General features: G+C 32.6%; 1 protein-coding gene across 1 annotated transcript; it reads left to right on the forward strand.

Annotated features, from left to right (window-relative positions):
• Nucleotides 1-309: 309 nt before the first annotated feature.
• On the forward strand, nucleotides 310-22397 carry LOC127718908 (ankyrin repeat domain-containing protein 61-like). Its single transcript, XM_052225001.1, has 3 exons — nucleotides 310-1032; nucleotides 19316-19414; nucleotides 21674-22397. The coding sequence occupies exons 1-3, from the start codon at nucleotides 645-647 to the stop codon at nucleotides 22027-22029; spliced, it is 843 nt and encodes a 280-aa protein (XP_052080961.1). The 5' UTR covers nucleotides 310-644; the 3' UTR covers nucleotides 22030-22397.
• Nucleotides 22398-22700: the final 303 nt, after the last annotated feature.

Below are 22700 nucleotides of genomic sequence, written 5' to 3' on the forward strand. Positions count from 1 at the left end.
CAGAGATTTCTTAATCAGAATTCTGAACACTTTAAATCTCAGATATTGCATCAATGGTATTTTTAAGATTCTGATATTACAATTGTTTGTTTCGAGCTAAATGTACCTTTGTGTGTACATATTTTAGCCAACGGCATGGTCAGTTCTAAATCACATTTATTTCATACTAATGGCGAGTACGTTTATGTCTGTTTGTGCATCCATTATTTCTCCACCAATTACGTCTGGAAAACAAAACCAGTCAGGTGACGTTTTAATTTAACACATGTGACATTAATTAATGCAGATTACTTCATACTATGAACGACAGATACTGTCCCCTGAAGGTATATCTAAACAGTTGGAAAACGTGTATAAATACTATCGCACATATAGAAAAACGTTATTTGATTGAATGACATATAAAGACATTTTTGTGCAATTCACTTACATGCAGAAACCTTTCGAAATTTGGAAATATATGATTGATTTTCTTCCAAGGCCTGTCTAATGCATATGCGCAATTAAGTAATATGTCACAGTGATGCATAAAAATAAACCTCATATCCATCGTTATATGCATGGCGATTATTTTACGTAGTGATATTATTCACGTTTTACAGATATAAAAAGATAGAATTTATCGCCAAACAAAGAGATAAACTATGGAAGTCGAATCCGGAAAAGAAAATAAGAACGAAAAAGAAAAATCCGAAGTTGAAAGAACAATGTCAACCTCATCTGCTGTAAGTTTAAAACAATATCCTTCATCGTGGAGTTTGAATTCATCATCGCCTTTGTTGCCGCGTCCAAGGAAACGTTCTCTAACCATCTCGTCTCTTCCGCCAAATCCTGAAGATATTTTAGACAAGAGAGATCCGAAAGGGCGAACACCCCTTTTCCTGGCTGTTAAAGAAGGAGACTTACCGGATGCTAAACGTCTGATGGAAATGGGATGTAAAGTAAATTTAACGGACAATTATAATGTCACACCTCTCCATGCAGCAACAGAAAAATTAAATGGGGATATGATAGAACTTTTAGTTGAGTACGGTGAGTGCATTACTTTTATAAAGTAGGACAAACATCCTTTACAATTGTGTTTTATTTGAAATTTTAAAAAATGACTTAAATAAAACATTTTCTAGGATCTCATACATAACAAACAATTCCGACTTCTAACGTAATACATGCTTCTTTTAAAATTTAGCCCAACAAAGACCTGCAAATTTTCCCTACCACTTTCTTGTTCTTCCATGGGCTAGATTTACGCCTGCTTCAGTGATTCATGTGTACACGTATTAATGTATTATACCATGTATCCAGAGAGGCAAATACAAAATCCTGCAAGACAAACGGAAGTCGTTTGATTTTCCTAAAGAGGGATGATTAGTTCGGGTATCTTCTCTTACTTTCTAGAACCAAAATGTGATATTTAATCTAATAAAAGATATCAAGGGGCAACCAAAAATCATAAACATGACAGATAACACCATGACCAAAAGAAAAAAAAAGGATCTGAAATAATGTACACAGATTCCAACACTGAACAACACTCATACGATCCCGGACACCGTACACCGGAAAGGTTATTATTTCCGTCTCCGCTAGAGGCATTCGTCGAGTGGTTCATGTCAGTCTTTGTAGTTGATAAGTAATGCAAGAGGAAAAGATAATTCACCAATTCGAATATATTCGAATTCGTGATCATCTGTGACAAAGATATTCTTAAAGGGCACTAGCTACGAGATATGTAAAAAATCTAATATATGATTTTGTTTTGTTCAATCATAAATGAAAGTGAAATAGTGAAATAATTATTCGCTTTTAGCCGCCAGTATGGTTCAATTTTGTCAAAATAAGCTAAGAAACATTGATGATGAATTATTCACTTGCAAGTGAATAATTCGACCTCATTGAATCCGTATTCATGTGAACTTCAATTTAACCCCTTATCTAGAGATGGATAACACGTGAATTGTATGTGTAAAGTTATTTAAAGGAAAAGAATGTCAACATTGAAAGTGAAACAAAGGTAAATCATTTGATTGACTGATCCGATCCACAAAAAATCATTCTTATGCAGGTAAAAACGATGATAAACATATATTTTTAATCAATAATATGAAATTAAACAGACCTAGAAAAATCCAATAGCACGAGTTCGCTTAATCGATTTATATCTTTATTTATGTTTACATCGGATGACTTTGTAGGTCAACTCGACAGTTAATTAGATGGCGTCTAGACTAAAATACACACGAAACGAAGCTACGTGTTATCATGCCCATGTCCTGTTAACTGCTTATTTTAGACTTTTAATAGTTTGGATAAATGTTTTACATTGTTATAAATCAAATATGAGAATTTGAGTCAAATCGGTGAACATGAATTTGACAGCTAGTGCCCTTTGTCCATTGTCGGAGAAATGCCATCAACTTTATACCATTGAGAACCGTTTGTCCAGTAGCTTCTTTTTAAAAGCAGCAACTATCTCTCAAAGAAATCATGATGGAAAAAGAAACTCTGGAGTATCATCTCAACCTGGAATGTGTGCTCCATATTCAGGTACTGTTAGAATGTTGCTACATCAAATGGGAAGCTTACAACTGGAATATTAAGCATATCTCTTTTTTTTCTTCTTCAAATATTAAAAAAATATTGATGCGCCACATTTTTTTCAAATGAAAGTATATAAGAATGAAACAATTAAATTCTGCAAATTCGTTTTTTAAGATACATGTTTCCGCCGGTGTCATTTCATCATTGTATTGTGTTAATACATGTATATGCTTTATTATGTAATAACTAAAACATATTTTTCTCTTTATTTTCCCTCTAAATGTAATGAAATAAAAATAAATTTCTAGTATAACCTTCAACATCTGATTATAGTATTTTTCCAATTTCTATTACAAAATAGGGTTCTTTTGTAAGTCAAACATTGCATAAATCTAGGTTTTTAAGATAACGTATGGGTAACGTTTTGAAATTTGCGGAAGTTATTGTAAGAATTTCGATATCATTCAATAAAATAACATATAAACGAATTATTAGATAATGTTAATGTTAATTCACCTCTCAATTTAAGTTTAAAAACCATACAAAGGGCTAACATAAATTACGGAGAAAAAAAGTATACGACAAGTACATTTATAACAGCTTTATAACAGCACAAAAATGTAAGCACGTCGTTATTGTTCATTAATAACAACATTGTCAGACAGGACATTCTTAAGATTTCCCTGTTTTATTGTAGTTTCCTGATTGTATATGTACATTGTATTTATACATGTCAATTCCGGATTGACATTGCCAGTCTAATACTTACATTTTATGAGAATGTTGACGATGATGTTGACATTTTTCTATAATGTTGAACGCTGTAGTATTGCGTATAAATGCATGGCCGAATGCTGAAAAATCCTGATACAAATCTTAATCACAGTCGCAGTTAAGGAAAACGTATATAACAACGGAGGTCGATTGAATAAAGATTGATTGATTGATTGATTGGTTGTTTGTGTTTAACGCCACTTGCAGCATTATTGACTTTAGCATGGTGGTCAGTTATTTTTGTTAGAGGAAGCCGGAGTGCCCAGAGAGAACCACCGACCTTCACCAGGAAAACTGACAATCCTAGTAAATTAAGATTGGCGTCGAACGCATCTGCTAAATGCGGGGTTCGAACTCACAACCTCAGTGTTGACAAGCTAGTTGGCTTGTGACATGGTAGATGAACTACTTAGATCACTAGGCCACCGAAGCCCCTCAGATAAATTTAGAAGTTGAAGATAACTTTCAAAACAAGAAATTTTAAAAAAGTTGTGTTACACCTGGATAATGCCATTTCTGCCTAAGTGTAGGAAACCCTTTGTGTTTCGAATGATGCTAACATTTTATGAACAGTAACTTTAAAGAAATGACCGCATCATTGATATTCCATGTAGGCCCAGAAGCGCGACTGCTGGGCTGGTGATACCCTTAGGGACGAAACATCCACCAGCGGTGATATCGATCCACTTATCGTACAATCTCATCATTAAAACCAGGCACTTAACATTAAAAATTACGAAGAAATTACCCCTCAAGTATGCATTATTTGTGTTGTAACGTCAGTTTTGGTCAAATTTTCAATCTTTTTTAACAGTTTTTAACATAATTTACTTTGACAGCCACCCCCGATCCAGAAAGATTTTGTTTCTAGAGATTTAATATCATCAGTGGCAACTTTTGGCTACAGAACATTTTGGATGCTAGGTTGCGGCCAAGGGTTTTCTCGGGCTTGTAAGTCCGAAAAATGCACAAAATCATCGTTTTTTGACAATATATTCCACAATGTGCTTACTTTGAAGCCTAGAATGTACTCTAATGAAGAGATTTGTTTAACCTAGTAGTAAGGCTTTTGAAAGAAATCCATTTAAGAACCAAAGTATGGCCATTTTGATATTTTATGATAAAGTTGAATTTCAAGGCCATATTAGACAAAAAAATCATAAATATTTTTTTCATAATTGTTTGAATATATATATAAGAGAAAGTTCTTGAAATAATTTCTTTTTATTACATATATTCATTCTACAGTTTAGGGAATTGTTCATAAGCCTTGATAAATGAAGATTTATCAAATTTTAATCATGCAAAGAATATGTTTCTTGGCACCATGAAGCCATTTAAGTACCAAGCCACTGTGACAAATTGTTTTCTTTACACTTTTTTGATCATTATTGACTTTTTAAAAATTAATTTAGTTATACAAAGTTGCTTTATATTTAACAGTTACAGAATTATACAAAAATGTTATAAAAAAAGAAGTGTTGTCTTATTCAAAGAATGATCTCAAAACTGCATCGTGACTTTTTGTCCTGTGATTTTCTGTCCTACATTCTATCTAAGTACGCTAGATCCACGAAAGCCGTGAATAAGATATTTTGTATATGATATCAAACAGGACGCGTTTGGAACTCGCACTTTTTAATCGAACACTTTTTCTTTGTAAGACTCAAATTATCTCGGTCTCTAACACTGTTTTTCTTATGGACGCACAACAGAAACAAAATATCGTCTAACTTCTTTTTTTAACTTGTTCATTTATCCTCATGATGTTTCGGTCAATTTTGACCAAAGCGATCCATTGATATATAATTGGATTTATTACCAGATTTGTTTTTATTTTACTGAGTGGTATGTAGGGGTTACAAATAATCTGAAATCCGTAATCACCTAGGACCTTTTTTTATTTGAGATCCATAGGCCATAACTTGGAAATTTAGAAAAAGGTCAAAGGTCAAGGTCATGTTCTAAATTTTGACCTTGCGTTGACATTGCACCTTATTTGAAAGTACAGATAATAGATGTAAAAAGATTGTTGCAAATGTTTTAGGTTATTGAGATGAACATATGATGCATTTGGTCCGAAGCAATCACATGACATTTTATAGCAATTATTGTACCTGTTTGTAACTTTAAACTAAATGATAAAGTCATGGGATCTTTTGTACACTATAACGAAGTAGCTGATATTCTACCTTATTTCACGGGAAAGTACATAGAAACCACAATGTTTGTGAATCAGTATCAAACAACCTATCATATGACACCAGAAATGACTTTTTATAAACCGGATTAGCTAATTACCTGGTTTCAAGTAGAAGTACCTAGATAAAATATCTACTTGGTATCAGTGGTAAGGAGGTTATACATCATTTAGCTAGACCGACTTTATCGAAAGTAGTGCTATAATGGTGGCACGGTAGTATTTCCTGGCCCATAAGGGATAATGATAGCCTTTTTAGAATTTTCACCACTTACTAACACTGCTAAAAATTCTACATTCACAGTTTACTGAAGTACTTTCATTTTACTATTCAGAAATGAATTTGAATATGTATCATGACTGTTTACTTTTTTTGCTATCTTTAAGAACCTAAGGCCACTAGTGCTTTTAGGTCTTTTATCGTGCAGTGAATACACGATTTAAAAAAATTCTCAAAAATTCATTTTCATCTGTATGTAAAATTATTTCTGATTTTTCTACACCTGATTAATCCCTCAGTTTGGGAAAGTATGTTCAGTTGATACTGTATTTTTTGTCCAATCATAATGTTCAGATACATTGACTTAAGTAGGGTACACAAAAGAGCAACCTAAATTCTGGAATGCAAATACTACCGTGCTACCTTAACCAAGACATTTCAAACTTGAAATCAGTCATGACACCTATGATGCATAGCCTTCTTACTATGTAACATATTACAATAAAGAATACTAGTCTGCACTCATTTCTTACCAAAAAAAAATGAAAGATTACACCCCTACCCCAGCTGGCAGATTTTCATTTTTTTTTTCATCCTACCATTTTTACTTAAGGAGTGAACAAAATCCAAATATATGATGTTTCAAATCAACACAGAAGTCAAACATGGTGATTCAGGAGGAATTATTGGATTGCCAACTCTATTTATAGTTAATCTGACTGAAAGAAACAGTTTAAGCACCAAATCATGAAAAATGATATTAAAGTCCATTCCACATTTTACAGCATGCCTTACATTACTTTAAGCATTTCCAGATTATGAAGGCAACACAACAAGATTCTTTAGATGGCAGTTAACTATCATTCTGAAATCTTTTTGACAATATATGTACTAGAATATATCTCTAAGTTGACTGTTTGTCTATTTCTCATGTATGCATTAAGTTAAATTATGTCCCCTTACATAATCATTTTACCTTTATTGTGCTTTTCATTGTCAGAAAATCAAAACAATTAATGACATTTGCATGGAAAATGAATAAACTATTTAATCTTGCTGATAAACAGTCATAATTACATTCTTTGTCAAAAAAAATGTCTTGTCAGTGTAAAGAAACCCCTATTGCTATCTCTTTTTCAGTCAAATATGAGGGCTAAATGAATAAGTAAGGACCCCTTAACCACTTGCTGGTTCCAAAAAAGCTCATACTGGTGTCATGTTACCACAAAACTACAAATTAAACCTAAAGAAAACTAGTAAAGCTGTACTTGTGTGGAAAAAAATAAGAAATTATGCAATTTATTTATTTTGGTGAAAATAATAGGATGTACAGGCAAATAAAATATGTCGCGTCTCAAATTCCAGTAGTTGCACATGTGTCAGACACTGCGAAAAGTTAAAGTGAGCATTTATAATTAAAAATGTATTGCAAGTTACATAAAAATAATGAAGTTCTACTTTCTAGGTAAATTTCTACTTTATTACCCACAGATCAGGCAAAATTTGCTGAATCAGCAATTTTCACTCCCAGGGGTGGAATTTAAGGGCTGTTTTTATCATAGTTGCCCTTAATCAACTTTTTATTGATAAACTTACAAATTGCATAGGTAAAAAAAAATCCTTCATTGATTTAGTGTAAACATGTATATCCCCCTTAACCAAGACATTTCAAACTTGAAATCAGTCATGACACCTATGATGCATAGCCTTCTTACTATGTAACATATTACAATAAAGAATACTAGTCTGCACTCATTCCTTACCAAAAAAAAATGAAAGATTACACCCCTACCCCAGCTGGCAGATTTTCATTTTTTTTTCATCTTACCATTTTTACTTAAGGAGTGAACAAAATCCAAATATATGATGTTTCAAATCAACACAGAAGTCAAACATGGTGATTCAGGAGGAATTATTGGATTGCCAACTCTATTTATAGTTAATCTGACTGAAAGAAACAGTTTAAGCACCAAATCATGAAAAATGATATTAAAGTCCATTCCACATTTTACAGCATGCCTTACATTACTTTAAGCATTTCCAGATTATGAAGGCAACACAACAAGATTCTTTAGATGGCAGTTAACTATCATTCTGAAATCTTTTTGACAATATATGTACTAGAATATATCTCTAAGTTGACTGTTTGTCTATTTCTCATGTATGCATTAAGTTAAATTATGTCCCCTTACATAATCATTTTACCTTTATTGTGCTTTTCATTGTCAGAAAATCAAAACAATTAATGACATTTGCATGGAAAATGAATAAACTATTTAATCTTGCTGATAAACAGTCATAATTACATTCTTTGTCAAAAAAAATGTCTTGTCAGTGTAAAGAAACCCCTATTGCTATCTCTTTTTCAGTCAAATATGAGGGCTAAATGAATAAGTAAGGACCCCTTAACCACTTGCTGGTTCCAAAAAAGCTCATACTGGTGTCATGTTACCACAAAACTACAAATTAAACCTAAAGAAAACTAGTAAAGCTGTACTTGTGTGGAAAAAAATAAGAAATTATGCAATTTATTTATTTCGGTGAAAATAATAGGATGTACAGGCAAATAAAATATGTCGCGTCTCAAATTCCAGTAGTTGCACATGTGTCAGACACTGCGAAAAGTTAAAGTGAGCATTTATAATTAAAAATGTATTGCAAGTTACATAAAAATAATGAAGTTCTACTTTCTAGGTAAATTTCTACTTTATTACCCACAGATCAGGCAAAATTTGCTGAATCAGAATTTTCACTCCCAGGGGTGGAATTTAAGGGCTGTTTTTATCATAGTTGCCCTTAATCAACTTTTTATTGATAAACTTACAAATTGCATAGGTAAAAAAAAATCCTTCATTGATTTAGTGTAAACATGTATATCCCCCTTAAGGTGGCACGGTAGTATTTCCTGGCCCATAAGGGATAATGATAGCCTTTTTAGAATTTTCACCACTTACTAACACTGCTAAAAATTCTACATTCACAGTTTACTGAAGTACTTTCATTTTACTATTCAGAAATGAATTTGAATATGTATCATGACCGTTTACTTTTTTTGCTATCTTTAAGAACCTAAGGCCACTAGTGCTTTTAGGTCTTTTATCGTGCAGTGAATACACAATTTAAAAAAATTCTCAAAAATTCATTTTCATCTGTATGTAAAATTATTTCTGATTTTTCTACACCTGATTCATCCCTCAGTTTGGGAAAGTATGTTCAGTTGATACTGTATTTTTTGTCCAATCATAATGTTCAGATACATTGAACTAAATTCTGGAATGCAAATACTACCGTGCTACCTTAAAATTCATTGCAGATAGTAATGTTTAAAGACAAAGTAATTAATAATACGGCACGTTTGTGAAGAAATTTTCAAAATGGAGTTGGCGACATATATCATTTCGAGACCATTTGTATACTTTTTAAAAAAGTTTACGTCTGTTAGTAATTCGCATGACGTATTTAGAAATGCTGAACAGTCTGTGAATTGGCTTCGTTTCAGTTGAACAGTGCAACTTTGAAGGTCATATGGAATTCTATAAGGTCGAAATGTATTAAGATACTCAAGTATGAAATTAAAAAAGACAATACATGTAAAATACAGAAACAAACAACAGTGCAATTAACAACCATCCAAACATTCAGAAATTCTGTAAAGTATGGGATTACCTCCCTTTCTTGTAAAAATAAAGAAAATTGTCAGCTGCGGTCTATGTTACAAAAGAAACAAGGATTAATTTTAGTTCAACATGGAATATGTTTTGGGGAGAGAGCTTGGTGGCTATTCTATAATTTCTAAGTTCACAGTGGTCTTTGATTATAACCTGTTCTTTCATGGAAAGATTTGAATGTACAATAATATAAATAAATTGCCAAATAGGTACTACGATACAAACCCTTTACTACATAAAACTAAAGGGTAAAATTTGACAAAATCTGACCGTGTTCCTTAAAGGTAGGATTGTTGGGAAAAGGGTTGAAGAGCAATAACGATATTCAAGAAGAGCAATAACAATGTTAAAAAAGAACAAGTCTTCGCTTCAACAATGTCAGGATTTCAACAAATGGCAATAGTGATATAATAAAGCCCATTAATACTGATTATGCAGTTAGGTCTGGATGTAAGTGTAAAAGATCTTGGTAGAACATATCCAATGGGACAGACCAAGAACGGTAAAATGTCAGTAATTGTTCGTTTCTTGTTATATCGAACACGCTACAATTATATATCTCAAACAAAAAGAAACTAAGACACCACAAGGACAAAAAAACAACTTTTCATTACAGAAAACTTTACAAGATACCGCTATGGGCTCCTGAAACATTTGAATATTCTACGATTTACGAAAGAATGGACACATGATGGAAAAATTATAATAAAGGAAACACTGATCAGAGTCGGATTATACCGTAATCACTAGTAACCAGGATATTCGAGATCTTGGAGGTAAAATTTCAGAAGAGGACGACGATTATTAAACTATTAATCGCTACAAGTGTATATACCGGTATACAAACTAGTCTTAAAATAGCTATTTATAAATTTGGGTTCTCGATATGTCAATTTGGTATTGATTTTGTTTCTGTTGTTACAAGGATGATGTAAATGTACACGGACGGATGACCTTGAGGTAATCCAATTTATGACATGGCGTAGAATTTATCAACTACATCTTTTTTGTTGGTGTCTTTGTTAGATTTATTTGTATGTTTGTTTGATTTTTTAGTCGGTTGTGTTGTATGTCTGCGATATATGTTTACACAGTGTTGGCTGCTGGATCCCAATTATTGTCACATTAACCTATAATGTCTGTTTGTGTTGCTCACCCAATTCTGTCAACATAACGGAACTATAAACAACTGTCATACGAGTGGGAGGTTTTATTTAGCTATAAAACCAGGTTTAATCCACCATTTTCTTCGGAAAATGCCTGTACCAAGTCAGGAATATGACAGTTGTTTTCCACTCGTTCCGTTGATCGATAATGTTTGACTTTGTCAGTTTTTATGGACTTCCCCTTTTTGAATTTACATTGGAATTCGGTATTTTTATGACCCCGCCGTAGGCGACGGGGGCATTAAATGTTACCCTTGACTGTCCGTCCTTCCGTCTTTTCGTCCTTACGTCTTTCCGTCCGTCCTTCCCATTTTCGTTTGTTTGAAGCTTGAGCGGGGGCATTCGTGTCATCAGACACATCTTCTTTTATTTTTGTTAAATTGTTTTTAGTAACTCGAAGAGTTTCAAACGTACAGTGTGGGACTATAAAAGATAGGTTTGATTTGCAGAAACAGATGGTTTCAGAGGTCGAATGTGATAAATTACTTTTAGATAATGAAATTAACGTCCATTAACCATGCAATGCCATGAATACGCATGAATTTTTAAAAATTACCGAAGGTTGCCCCCCCCCCCCCACCACCGACTTCGATGATAGAGGTAATAACGTTTTGTCAGAAATTACTGTAACTGAATAAAAAGTTAGAGATATTATTTCTACTTTAGATCCAAATAAAGCCCCCCCCCCCCCCCCCCCCCCACCACCGACTTCGATGATAGAGGTAATAACGTTTTGTCAGAAATTACTGTAACTGAATAAAAAGTTAGAGATATTATTTCTACTTTAGATCCAAATAAAGCCGTTGGACTAGACAAAATCAGTAATAGAATGCTGATAACAGTGTAAAATGAAATTGCACTTCCCTTATGTATTCTGTTAAACAAACCACTCTCTCAAAAAGTGTTTCCGAGAGATTGGAAAGTGCCAAATGTTATTCCTTTATTCAAAAATGAAGATATGTCAATGCCATCTAATTACAGACCAGTTTCACTTCTTTCTTGCGTGAGCAAGATACTAGAAAAAATAATATTTAAACACGTGTTACGTTCAATCATTTAGTTTCTAACAAACTTTTGTGTAAATTTTAGTCTGGTTTCATGCCCGGCTGCTCTATTTTTCTTCAATTTATATGTAACATTCTATCTTGTATGCTTTAGACAATAAATTTTATACAAGTCTTACATCCGCTGATGTAAATAAGGTATTAGACCGAAGGTGGATCAGGGGCCTACTTCTTTAAGTAAGAAAGATATGGTATCAAAGGCAAGCTGTTATTATTGCTTTAAAGTTACTTTTAAACGTAATATAACTAAAATGGTAGTATTAAAAGAAGCGTCTTCAGAATTAGGTAATCTTAAAGCTGGTATCCCACAAGGCTCGGTACTGGGCTCCCTTTTATTTCAAATCTTCATTAATGACATTGCAAATACTATGATTGGATTGAATAGAATGTTTGCAGACAACATATCTATTGGACTAAATTACTCTTCAGTCCATGATAAATATCGATTACAAAATATATATCCCATCACTGGTGTTAAACTGATAATCGTAACTGGAATTACGACGATCCCAATATGGCGACGGCAGAAATAGGTAAAATCTTTTCAGTCATTTTTCTCAAATGTAGCCCGTTGTTGTCAAGAGTTACTCAGCTGCAAGGTTTTTCTATACCATTACATCCTATGTGAATCGTAACGGTGCACTATAATTGTCTAAGCGTTTAGACAATTGCCGTCGAAAAATTCGGGATGATAATCGTAACTCGCAAAAATGATAATCGTAATTTCGGTATTAATAAATAAGAAGATAATCGTAACTGGATAGTGTTTGATTGGTATTGACACGAAAAACGTCTATCTAATAGCATATGATGAAAATATGGTGATGAATTAATCACGAAAACGTTCCCACATCTTATGACATTTCTTTTTGTGCATATATGATTAACAGTTCTAATGTAAACAGCTACATACTAGTATATATCATAAAATTGGAAGGGGGACCAGCTTCAATAAATTTGTAAATGGGAAAACACGAACTATGTTAAAATACTGAAAACTCCAGGAACTAGGATCGTCACAAAACATGGGAGAAAATTTTAAAAAATGTCATCATGATCTCTTCATGTTTAGAGTTAAAAAGAAATATTGTTTGGTATTCTATTTAAATACGGACTTGAAAACAAATGTCACACCTTTTTGAATGTGTAAAAAGTTGTATAGCCCATAAATACTATAAAAATACTTAGCTACTTCATGACAGTCACTGAAATTTCGATATCTCAGAAATTAACTATAAATTTTAACAACACCAATTTAGTTTGGCATTCTAATACTATAGTTAACATCCTTAAAACGTTTATGATAATAAAAGATATGTTATTCGGTATGAAATATTCAAAAAATAACCTGGTTTTTTATTTTGTTGGAGTTCAGGTTGATACGGATACTAGTCACAAACATTTTGGGTTTATTTTTTGGTAGTGAATGCAAGTGGACTAAGCATATATAGATAACTTATTAGAAAAAATGTAAAAACAATTAACTATTATTAGACGTTTGAAATTCCTGATAAAAAGGGAACATGCCTGTTTTGAATATTCTTTTGAAGGATAATTGCAGATAATCGAATTCTGAAAGATAAGAAACTATAGGCCCTAAAGAGACTGTGTCGCTCACCTAGGTCTATGTGCATAATCAACAATGGACTCTCTCCAACATTGTAGACAAGAATAGAATTCATGACAAAAATTTCTGTTTTGTTAATCTTGTATTGCTGATCATTTTGTCTGTTTAGTTTCTCTCTATCTTCTTTTATTTTTGTTCAAAACACTAAAGAGAGTAAAAAAAAGCAATCACTCCTATGAGGAGTGACAGTCTACTAACTATATCGGCAAACTTTGACTTGTTTGTGGATTTTGCCTTGCTGATCTTATTTGGTTTTTATCAAGAATCTTTTATTCCATCTAGTTTCAAACTGTGGAAGTCTCTCGGTATAAGCATTAGAAATGAACTCTCTTTGAATACGTTTAAATTTAGAATTATACAGAAATATTATAAAACTACCCCCCTCCCCCTTTTTCATTTTACACATTTAGCGAGAAATATTTAAATGTTTTGTGCGAAATATTAAGAAATAAATGCAGCGCGCTCAACATGGATTTGTATCATGCAAATATTAAATCTGCCAATGTGGATACTTATATGTAAATTCTCAACATTATTTCCTCTCATGTAAAAATTATACAGCTATATAATACCTTATATTTTTATTTAAGAAAAGAAAATATACCTACTGACCTAAAAACTCTGATGTTTGGTAATAGCATGTATAGTATAGACTTGGACACGTTAATTTTATCAAAGTGCAGAACTGTATTAAAGCGACCAGTCGCTTTTCATAGTGTATGGACATAAATGCTAATTAGATAAGCTTTTATAGTTTATTTACTTGTTTTGTTGACTTCGAATGAGATTTGTCAATTTATTCAAAGACATGGATCATTAACATGATTAATAGAACATTCTACTGTTTGACAACAACAATTTGTTAACTTTAAAAATAAAAACTTACCTTTTGAGTGAATTTAAACATCCTTATTGGTTTATGATAAATAAATTTACGGTCAACTCGACTTTTAGAACTCCAAATTAATATTGTGTATGACTCTATTCACATGTATTTTATTTTGTTCCGTTATGTATTACTTGTATATAATGGAGAAGACTTCCTAATTTGAAAAACTTGTGTATGATCCTTTTGTCTGTTTTGGACAATAAAATCTGTTTAAACTAAATTAAAGGTAAGATACTTACACCTGGACCATTTCAATTTTTTTTCAGTAGACTTTCTTTAAATACTATATGACCATCTAATATTTTAGATCGACAACAAAATTCATAACCTAATCACAGTTCGAACGGCGAACTCAAACTGGTGTCGATATGATGATTGGGCTTCAATCGGATAAGCTAAACATGAAGTAAGTCAGAAGGAATTAATGGGAAGTGCAGGAAATGGGTGACTTACAGCTCCCCGAGTAGCGCTCAAACATCACTGCCAAGCTGCTGACTAAATATGAAGTCATTCTTTTCTGTAGAACTTTAGAAAAATGTAATTAAAATGTTTAACGTTCATTCAACATATTGCAAAGTTCAAAGTATCGAGAATCATGAAACAGGAAATAGGTGTAAGACAGATTCGACAAGCAGACACACGTTACAACTCATCACTGTTAAGTCTTGGAAGAGTGTGACAGGAATATTTGTTGAACGAACGGACGAACAAACGGACGGACAAGGTGAATGCAGTGTATATTGGAGTTTACACCCCAGTTCTATTGTTATACTTCACAGTTTCTATTTCTGAAACAAGTGTAAATTGACTAGATCAATTGTTACGAATAACAATGGATTTTGACCACAGGGTGTGACGAGCGGGGTTTCTGGAAACCCCTGCTTCTACATCCCGAAAACACAGTCCATTGTTATTCATAACAATATGAATTGTTTTTTTAATAGCATGAACATAAGAGATTACGAATAGACGAGTGTTCACTACAAGTTGTTTCAAGCCGTATTAAAAAAACATATTTCAGGAAATTCCAATAGCGAAAAAAATCTTTAGCATCTATTTTGAATGAAAAAAATCATTTAAATACTCCTTAGCTTGAAGCTACAATTTTAATCCCATATGGCAATGTCTTAAAAAACATACATAAAAAGAACTTTTATGTAAATTATACATTAAAACATATAGTTTACATTTGGACTAAGTCTTAATCATAAAAATTAATTTATTAATGTTTGGATTGTTGAAGATAATGATGGCACCCAGGGGCGGATCCAGCCATTTTAAAAGGGGGTGCCATCGCAGGATAAAAAAAGGGAGGGGGGGGGTTCCAGCAATATGTCCCCATTCAAAAGAAATGATCGTAAAAAGGGGGGATTCAAACGCTCGGAAACCTCCCCCCAACTTTGGATTGCCCCCAAAACGGGGGGTTCCTACATATGCAATCTGTATTTTTGTATGTTAAGCGTGTCCGGTCGTCCAGTTTCTAATCCAGACACACCTATTCCTCAGTATGTTCGAAATGAATGTTTGTTTGTTTAATGATGAGAAGAGGTTGGGGGGAGGGGGTGGGTTATAAAACCGTAAGTTACATGTAAAATAAATTTATGATTAACTTTATGGGTTATAAATTATATTGCGTTATCTTTAGACTCTTCTGCCAAATCCAACGCCTGACTCAAAATGTCGTCCGTCTCATACCCGTCCATATTGACAACTGCATACAGGAGCATGATGTTTTTTTATTTGTATTAAGAATGCACGATATGGCCAACCTTGACCTGCTGATCCATATTAGCACATGGATTTAACGGGAATATGCAAAACGGCAACTTTGACATTTGTAAAATCTACTCACTTGTCAAAGTTCGAATGAAGACCATCAAAGTAAGGTTACTAGTGGGGTTTCATTTAAACACAAAATTCTTATTAATCATGGTTTGATGTTGTCAACAAAATGCTATCTCTTCTTTTTCATTTAATATTTAATGTAAAAAAATATAGGGTTTAGCATCCGGTGTAAGTTAGTTATACACTTCGGGATACGGTGTGTCTGGATAAGAAACCCCTCCGGCCTCCGGCCGTCGGGGTTTTTTATTCAGACACACCTATCCCTCAGTGTATAACTATTACATAATTATTTACTGTACCACTGGTTACTAATATATACACAAAAGTAATCAGTATATATTGTTTACAGCAAACATCACTGATTGACAAGCACTAAATTGATAAACTCTGCTGGCGCCTTTTAATGACAAATAAGGAAGTTTTTCAGTCAAGATCTGCCAAGCACTGATACCAAAATCTTTAATGAAATCGACAAGCCATGTCGTGTTACAAGAACAAAAACATAATCAGTCAATTAATTTTATATAAAATTTGTTTACATAAATTTATAGGAAAACAATAAGATCTGTAACGGAAATTATGACACATTTTGGAAATATATATTATTTTTCAGTTATATGAGAAAGAGATATCAGGCAAAATATTTATAGTTCATTATATTTAGAAATGTTGCAATTGATGTTTTCATTAATGTTTCTTTTATTCTCTGTCCGAACTCAGCATCTGTAAAGGTAAAGGGGCATTTAATAGCACAATCATTTGTCTCTGAAAAAATATACCTATAAACTTAAATATAACACAAGGTATTTTTGAGAAAAGACATTCGGTCGCGAACTTCCGTTATATTTTGATTCCGCTTTTGTCGATCCCACTGAAACTTGTTATGTCGTATATGTACATTAGATTATCTTCAAAATAGTGCATAACACGCCTATTTCTGTGGTCGGGAACCACTCGTAGAAGGCCAAAATATAAGATGAGTTGAGTACCTTGTGTTATATTTAAGTATAGAGGTAATTTTTTCAGAGGGGCATTAGCTGTCAAATTCACGTTCAGCAATTTGACCTAAATTCTCATATTTGCTTTATAACATGCTAAAACGTATATTCAAATTTACAAAAGTCCAAAAGAAACAAATAACAATGCATGGACTCGTTAAAACGTATCAGCATTGCGTGCGTATTTTCGACTATACACCATTTAATTTGAAGACACTGTCGATCCAATATACTGGTAAACATAAATGAAAATATAAATAGACAGTCAAGCACGTGCAATAGTATAATAACGATTTTTCGAGGTCTGTTTGATTTCATGTTATAGATTAAAAATAAGAATATTTCATCGTCATACCTGTAAAAGAAAAAAAAATTGTGGGCCGTGTTTCCCGTGTTTCCTTTTTCAATGTGACATCTTTGGACATAAGATTGTATGCAATTAAATCCAAATAAAATGCTCTATTTGTGTGGGGAAAAAATATTTATGCTCAACCAAAATAAACACACTGCTTGTTAATCAGTTTATATTCTATATATAAATAGTATTTTCATGGTAAGTATATTTAACCAAATTCATATAAAATGTATATTTTTGAAATTTCAAGAAGAGATTTTATATGAACGCATAGGGTTAAATATGAAAAAAATCTATTGCGATGAGAACAACCCTATAAATTCATATAAAATCTCTTCTTGAAATTGCAAAAATATCCATTTGTTTTTTTGAGAACTCAGTGAATTATATGCCACGAGAAAAAATATTCTCATGCATTCACACAGTGTTCCATGTGCACTGCTCGAATAATTAAGTATAATTATTTCGTAATGATTACATGACAGCTTTTCATTTTAAGACGCCAGTAAAGTTTCTGTTACATAACGTATTGCCCTTATGCCCAATTATTTTGTATAATAATATTATAATTTTACATCATGTTTTATTTCAATACTGCAACGACCTATAGGTCCTAGTTATGTGTGAACTATTCACCACTCGATATTATAAGCAATCATTTAATCAATGACATTTTCAATTGTATAAAGCCTAAACTTGTTACTCTACTGTTAATTTGTATAATTTATGTTATCTAGGGTTATTATTTAATATAAATGATCTGCGGTTAAGACTAAATCTGTCACGCGTCTACATTGGCAAATCACACAAAGGAAATATGTAATTAATAGGTTTAAGGTCAGCATACTGAGGTCAGAGTATTTATATTAGTTGATGGTTTTCATTTGGATTATTTATTGCCCGAACGCTCGATTTCATTTTAAATCTGAGGATCTGAATTATTCATGTAATATTACTTTCTTTCTGTCATTGTGAAGCTTGAAACTTTGTGTCGTGGCAATTCGTATGTGTATTAAAGGTCACTTCGTGGACATATTACCAACGTTTGTATAAATGACGATAGAAAACGAAAACTAACAATGTTTCTGTCGCCAATTTAACGAAGTTTGGTTAAACGACATCAATTTTGGATGTTAACAAAATTGTCAATCACAGAAACCCAGCAATATAAAAAACAAAGGACACACCAACCCGTGAAAAAAACCACAAACACATACACATGTCATGAAATAGAAGTTCTTTCATAATATAAGTTCCAGTTGGAATAAATATTCTGGAATATTATTTCCACTGGAACAAATACTGCAGTATATGTTTCTAACGGAATAAAGGATATAGATTTTTTGTTCCAACAGGAACAGATATAATGACATTGTTTATAACAAAGTTATGCTTCCATGCAGACCTTCTGGTATGCGGACCAAATATACGTTGACACACAAACAACCTCTCAGTATTTATGTGGTTCGTGGTTCTGACTCTTTATAACCCGGTATGATGTTAGTGTTATTATATAGGACGTTGCCTATACTAACGGTAATTTAAGTGGTACTATGCCTTAATAATTTAGACAAATCTTGCAGTAAACTATGTAGTACTGTCTACTTTTGCTTTATATCTTTCAGTTTTACGAGACGCCTTATATCCATACACCATACTTTCCGTAATTAATGTAGTACTTTTCCTTTGGCTAAAACCCCCGTCGCATTCCGAGATGGCCCCTTTGCCCACCAACCCCATTGCGTTTGGCCGTATGCGGTTAAGTACTAAATGTTTTTTCGTAAACTTTTCGGTATCAAACCATGTAAATCAAAGTCAGTATAGATCCTTAAAATTATGTAATTCCACAGATTGAGATTATTATAACTTTCTGGTATTGGTTCTACATGTTCTAGATATGTTGATTTTTATAAGCTATTGCATGTTGTTTTTATATTTATAAACAAAATGAAATGATCGATTTTTCAGGAGCAGATATAAATGCTAAGAACATATTGGGCCAGACTCCGTTGATGAGAGCTGTATTATATGACGATATTGATGTTGTAAAGCTGTTGCATCATTCAGGTAAGTTGTTTAGAATACATAGTCAATACCAATTCGATTCATTATATTCTTACTGCACACTTTTTAATGCATCGTAACGATGTGCAAAACCATACCGTACAGTCAGTCTTAAACAAAATGTGAAACTTTTCAAACGAAAACAATAACGGCCTGATTTATGAAAAAAAAAGTTCATCTCCAGTAGATAATTTCTACGTCATTTGGTAATTGGTGGAGAGTTGTCTCTTTGGCAATCATGCCACATCTTCTGTATTACAATTAAGTTGGTCTCATTATAGTGTAATGGAATAAATCTGTGTTTAGACGTCCCGCGCCGGTTTAGACATATAAAGTAGTTTCAGATAGTAAATGATTTATTCTATATGTCATATAAGAAATAAAAATTAATTTTACTAAAATTTATTTTGTTTGTATTGAAATAAAGCATAACTTAATAAGTATTGCTATACAGTTGCGAATAATCATTGGTCTACATCCTGTCCGTGCTTATGTTTTAGCATTACACTAGGCTGTGCTATTATCTTGCTGTTAATGATCTCTTTATACTCAATCCTTTGGATATGTTCGGACTGATATTCAAAGTCTTGTAAACCATGATTTATTTGTAAGTTGTAATTAGCTTTAACTGGCTTTAAGTAACTGTGAGCTCTCTTAGAAAAGTGCTTTGTCTCTTTTGTATTTTTGTTAGTTGTTTTTGTGCTTTGTGTCGATCTGATCAGTCAAACTATTTCCAACTGATTTTTACAATTTTTTGTATGTATTGCTGTTACACCATAGTTCTCAGCCACATTCTGTATGACATGAATATGCCAAGTCAGGAGGCTGTAATTATGTGGTTGTCGTTGATTGCGGCATGCAATATTTTTTGGGGGTTTATTGTTTTATCATAAATCAGTTCGCTGGTTTTCTCTTTTAAATTTGTTCACACTTTGTCGTGTCGGTAACTGGTGGTTTTCTAAATGTTGAAGGTTGTATGGACTGAGTTGACTCTATTGACTGTCCTAGTTGTCTCCATAGAAGGTCCAAATTGTCTTTTGGAATATATGTTTCTTGAAATCGGTTAACAAAATACACCATTGTCTGTAGGACTTGTCTCTATAGGCGATCTGAGTTATGATTTTATAGAATTTCCTAGTTGTCTTGTACTCGGGCCTGACTGCTATTCGTTTAAATGTACCAGCAAAGTATGACTAATGGCAAGATGCAGAGTTTTTTTCGGAATAGCATAAAAAATTTACGGAATATGATAATTATTTGTGCTATTTTATGCACATCAGCAAATAGTCCCTATATAGTTTGTAATGATTTGAGGTTAATGAATTTATCTTTTATGATAACTGTCAAAAGATTTCAACCTTGTAGTATTCAGGTGTTATCGCTATATTCAAGACGTTTACTTAAATAGTAACGAAATTAGCATCGTAATAGATAACAAATCAAGCGCCCTTTTTCCTTGAATAAAAAGTAAAATTGAAAAGTAAGTCCACCATGGTATGCTTTATTGCATCGCTCGAAGAATTCTAGAACCAAATTTAATTAATTTGTATCGTGTAATACATGATCAAACTTTTCATAGATTTGTTTTCTAGGTTTGGATAAGTCCTTTCTATTTATTATAAAGACAAATTCTCAAACGTTTACCCAATATTATCAAAACCAAAGTACATTGTATTTAGCTTTTATACGCGGCGTTATAATCACAATGGTGAAACCACCTCAAAGTTAGTACACAATTTTTTTTAAAAGAACTAAATACAGGAGAAACAAGTTTTATTAAACGCGTTACCAGTCCATATAATGGTCTTAGGGCTTTGGGATAACCGAATGTAGTACATTTGTACATATTTAACACAATATAGTTCCTACGCATAGCTGCTCTAATACATGTATGTAATTAAGGGTACTATGTTGATTTTTACAGCACAAGTCACAAGGAAGTATAGTGTTTTGAGATGGAAAGACTATCGCTTAATTTGAACTAAATACATAAGAGCTACATGTATGCAGAATTTACTATAACTTCTCTGTAGATATCACTTAGACTACAGGGAAGAATTATCCAACAAGTTTGAAGTTGAAAGGCCGTGTTTTTACATTATTTTACATTATTTATTTCGCAGATTAATTTCTGTTGTCTATATGAAACATTCATGGTGTCATAATTTATATTTTGTTTTTCAATCGATTATCTTATAAATAAATATTGAATATAGGACATTATTTTTTTACAAAACAAATACATCAATGTGTACATTACAGGTGCTGACCTAAACGTAACGGACTGCACTGGAAAGACGGCCCTGCTAATAGGTCTGCAAGAAGGACGAGTAGAATGTTGTTCATATCTTATAAAACACAAATGTGACGTGAACCTTGTAGACAAACTTGGACAGTCAACACTCTACATTGCTATTCGTTGCTGCAAGAATCCGTCATCTGTTATTGTACGAAAACTAATGAAAGCCGGATACGATATAAAGCGTGATAACTCTATATGGCTGAAAATGTCTGAATTGAATCGATATACTTTCAAAAGAAAGAGTTTTCTCGATAAGGTTAAAGACAAAGTAGTGAGAAACCGCAAATCAAAAACAGAGGAAGAACTTGTTGATTGACTCTAAGTAGTTCCACACCTTCGCAACTTATTCAAAATAATGTACCCCGCGAAATTTTGTTCAGCCGTGTGAAAGAAAAAAAAATCTTTAAATATTTTTAGTAGTGTGAATGATGTAAATACTTATGCAGTATCTTTTAATGAATAATTTCACAGTTTTGACTTATTTGAAATTTCAAAAAAGTCTGAACAACTATATTGAGATGTATATGTATCTTGCATAGCTTTTTCGATTAGGCATTTATCAAGAAAGTCCCAGTTGATAGGAAACTAACTGACATTTTGTTAAACATGTGGTATTTTGTCTCGACTGTATGTAATTTTGATAGTATAAATTCAAACGTTCAAATTAAAATGTCAAAATCTAAACATGTAAATGTTGCCAATCTTTCAAAGTAAATGAACACTGACTATAGGTGCAGGGAGACATAATCTCCTTTGGAATGAACAATACTAATTTAAAATGCTTACACAACTGCATACAACATATCAATGCCTTGTTAGAAGTGGACTTTCCCTTACACTGACCTTATCACTGAATTTAAAATTTAAACTTATGTAAAACTTTCAAAGGCAATTAACCATTACTTGGGAATACACTGTGTATCATCGCCACCGGAAATTGGGTACTAACGAAGCGGAGAGAAATGGAAAAAAAAGTAAACAAGGTAA

This window comes from Mytilus californianus, unplaced genomic scaffold, assembly GCF_021869535.1.
Source record: "Mytilus californianus isolate M0D057914Y unplaced genomic scaffold, xbMytCali1.0.p SCAF_10, whole genome shotgun sequence".
In the NCBI taxonomy this organism is placed as follows: domain Eukaryota; kingdom Metazoa; phylum Mollusca; class Bivalvia; order Mytilida; family Mytilidae; genus Mytilus; species Mytilus californianus.